Source organism: Pundamilia nyererei, unplaced genomic scaffold (genome assembly GCF_000239375.1).
Source record: "Pundamilia nyererei isolate P.nyererei 1_Seehausen unplaced genomic scaffold, PunNye1.0 scaffold00505, whole genome shotgun sequence".
Lineage (NCBI taxonomy): Eukaryota > Metazoa > Chordata > Actinopteri > Cichliformes > Cichlidae > Pundamilia > Pundamilia nyererei.
The window spans coordinates 21546-25364 of NW_005187906.1; the positions used below are offsets into that span (position 1 = coordinate 21546).

At 42.6% G+C, this 3819-nt stretch overlaps 1 protein-coding gene across 2 annotated transcripts in view; it reads right to left on the bottom strand.

The window, feature by feature from the left end:
- Positions 1 to 984: 984 nt before the first annotated feature.
- Positions 985 to 3819, bottom strand: part of atp2b3b (ATPase plasma membrane Ca2+ transporting 3b) — a 116442-nt gene continuing 113607 nt past the window's right edge. For both annotated transcript variants that reach the window (XM_005754087.1, XM_005754086.1), the window contains one exon: positions 985 to 1073. In XM_005754087.1, coding sequence (XP_005754144.1) covers positions 1048 to 1073 — 26 coding nt within the window. In that variant the 3' untranslated portion in view covers positions 985 to 1047. The remainder of the gene's footprint in view (positions 1074 to 3819) is intronic.

Below are 3819 nucleotides of genomic sequence, written 5' to 3' on the forward strand. Positions count from 1 at the left end.
GATAAATGGTGGTAGATAAATGGTGGTGGAAAGTGGGTGACGACAACATTAATGATGAACACGAATAGAAATGGAGTGAGTCAGCCCCCATAGCCGCATGGCCTTGTTCTGCTGAAGCATTAGGGAATGTGTGGTTTTCTTCTGGACGTCTGCCCCCCCCCCACTCAGACCCTGCCAAAGCAGACCTGCAGGTGTGTGTGACAAGAGCGTGCATGAAGTTGGTGTGCAGCTGGGCAGGGTGAGCGGGGTTCCACAAGAAGGGGGTGACAGACTGAGTTGGATGGTTTTGTGGGTAAAGGAGGGGAGGGACTGGGGTGAAGGTGGGAAGTCAGACTGAGAGGGCTGGGGTAAGGGCAAAGGGAGGGAAAGTGGCAACATGTTCTCAGGGAGTTGTAAGCAGAAGTCTCCGGCCATTGTCCACTCCTTTGCTCCCTCTTGTGAGCTTGTTGAAAGGGCGATTAGATGAAAATGTCATGTGTGTGTGTCCTTAGCCCTCTCTTTTTCTCACCCTAACTTCATCCCTCCTTTTTCCATCCCCCCTCCCAAACCCAAGTTCAGATCAGTTATAAGGAGGTCTCCACACAGTAGAGATGGGCCGGGTAGGGGGTTGAGGGTTTCACCGGCCTGTCCCTGCCATGATGATTATGGTGGAGGTGGTGGTGGTGATGACGGGGGCTTCGGTTGTAGGTGATGACTGCGTTGGTGCTGTTTCGGTTGCTGTAGGCGACCATTGAATCAATGCTGCTGCTGCTGCTGCTGTTGTTGTTGTTGTTTCGGTTGCATGGGGTCACCGGGAGGCTGTACTGGCGGTAGGGCCGGGTGGGATGGGTGCGAGGCGGGGGTTGGGGCTGGGTGGGAGGCGGGGGCGGCTTGCGGAGGGCTGGGTGCAGGTGCTGGTATCTGCTGAGTTCTGATTCGTCATCCACATCGGTGTCGTCGATCAGCGGGATGTTGTGGATGAGGTCATTGATGAGGAACTCTGGGTGGACCATGAAGTTGTGGATGGAGTTGCGGGATTCCGGTTTCTCCCGGCCCTCGTACAGTGAACTACGGAATGCTTTCACCACTCGCATCTGCCCAGAAGAAAAGAGATCAGGGAGAGACCACAAAAAAGACAGAGGAGAAAGTCAGAGAAAAAGAAGAGAAAAAGGAGACATGGGACCCCAAAGACAGACCCACTTGTGTCCTCCAGCAGACAAACAGAGTGAGAGACAAGCAGACACTCAGGGCCAGGTGGCTGCAGTTAAAATAAAGGCAATGTAACTTCTAATGGTCAGTTAAATTTTTGACCAAGAGCTGCTGTGGAAGCTGAAATTAATAGGACTCGCTCAGGACAAAGGACAAAGGCACATCAATCTTCCACTTTTTAAACAGAGTACAAGTAAAATAATATTTTGAAATGATAAAATATGCTTCTTCTTTTTTTTTTTACTAAGATTTAAGGTGTTTTGACACTGCAAGTGACTAGTGCTCTTCAGAATGATATCAATCATTCTAATCGACACATCAATATTATTTTCAAGGATAAGAAACCCTTAATTGTATGGTAAGTTCATTCTCTTAACTTTGGATATGGTTAGGCTAGCGCTATATCTCTTGCTTTTTTTTGTTTTTTTGTTACTTAAGTTAAGCTAAACATAAACATCAAACTCTTAGTATGAAGAAAGATTTTGAAAAAGATTTTTAAAATGCTCAAATACACAAATCTGAACTGATACCCTTCTTGTGTCAGTCTGCTAAATATAAATATACAGCTAGCACACTGTTAGCTAGGTCTTGATTCTGATCTTCTGCTCTTGATTTATCCTGTTTAAAATCCCCATCGGAGCAGTAGCTTTTAAAAAAAAAAAGAATTTATTTATTTTACATGAATTACATTTAGAATTTAAGTAAAAACACAATAAAAGCATTTAATAAATGATGAATAAGTGATATTATATTTTAGGCTTTAAGGTGCTAAATAGTATGTGTCATCTGAACAACTTGACAAATTAGTTCAAATCCCTACTTAGCTCTTTTCGCTCTGCCCCACAGATGCCTTTTGGAATCATGCATCTTTAATTGCCCAGAGTGATCAAACCCAACTTCTTCATGCCCTAAGCCCCTTGATGTCATAGATTTTAACACTGTATTCTTAAAAGCAGCATAAATACTGGAAGACCTATGTTTTTAATATTTATATTATGGCATGGATTCAGGTAAGAAGCAAGTTAAGAAAATGCTATAAAGATGACGTGAGAGCACAAATTGATATAATCATTTGACTGGTATGGAAGAAGGTTGACAAATAGCCATGGAAAGGAAAACATGGATTAAATAAATATATTTATAACTTTGTTTAGATAGATGTTGTTTTAGGTAGTTTATTTCTACACCTGGATCTGCATGATGTCATTGAAAGTGGACATCCCTAACATAGACAAAAACAGCCCTGGCTATGAGCACAGAAGTCTCTTCTAGCTGTTGCTTAGACCTGTTGTTTATGAAGGGAGGCCAATCAAAAGAAAGTTGGCTTAAAGTGAGGGTAGTGTTAAAGGACGAGTTTGTTTCAGACAGGACCTCTATGACCTGAGAGGTTGTTATAAGACAGCAGAATAGGTCATCTTGAAAATAAATTGGTGCATTTCATTTAATTGAGATATATCACCATATCATGTAATAACCACCTAAGTCCTTTGTGTTGCCTGCATGTATGATCCATTCTGGATAGAAACACATTTTTCAGAAGCTACACCACATTGTTAAATAAGCAGAATAGATCTTGTTTAAAGTTTTTAACTATATCACCATCCAAACCATGGCACTGCACTAATTTAATAGCAATCTGTCTGACAATTGAAGATTAATTATACTGGGGTAACATCATATCTGGATTAATTTAGCGTCAGCTAGACATCCACCTGATACTGTGTGTCTCCAACACACAAAAGTGAAAAATAAATAGTTTTAAAATGAGTTGGCTGATGACATGTTTCTGTCAGTTCTCACACATCGGTCACACCTTACAAGACAAAAACATTCAGTAGCCACCATCACAAAAAACACTAAAGCTGCAGAAACTTTACATCACACACACTTGGCATATGTGTCTATATGGCTGTGTTTGTGTGTGTGCATCTGTTGGGCTGGTGATACATTATGCATGGGAAAAACACTCATACCTCAGCACACAGGATCACAGGCATGTACACACAGATGAAGGTGTTTGTTAGGCACAAATGGAGAAATAAGCAGGTATATATATAGTACGGGTGCAACGATACTCGTATCGATATTGAACCGTTCGATACAGTGCTTTCGGTTCGGTACGCATATGTATCGAACAATACAAAATTTTTAATTTATTTTATCAACTTTCCTTCTGATGATGCTGTCTGTGTTGAGCGCTCAGTGGATCTGCCCTCGAAAGTGCAGCCTAGGCGGAGTAGTCGAACGCAGATTCACTGAGCCAGGGGAAGCTAGCGAGACAGAAGTTAAGCTCGCCTTGCAACATGGCAAATTGAACCTCCCCCACCCTCATTCAGATCTGGCGTTTGGAACTATTTTGGTTTTCATGTGACGTATGACCCTGAAGGTAAGCGCGTCATGGACTAAAGTAAAACAGTATGTTGGATGTGCCATGCAATGCTCAATTACATGAGTGGGAGCTAATGTGTTAGCGCAGTTAGCTCGTTAATGTGTTGGCCATCCAGCCCCATGCACGGGGCGATCCGCGGTAGCTCGTTAACGGAGATTTGCCGTGTTGTGGCGTTAACATCATTTCAATGAGATTTACGCTGACAGCACTAGTGGGAACACAACGAATATGACTGCACATTT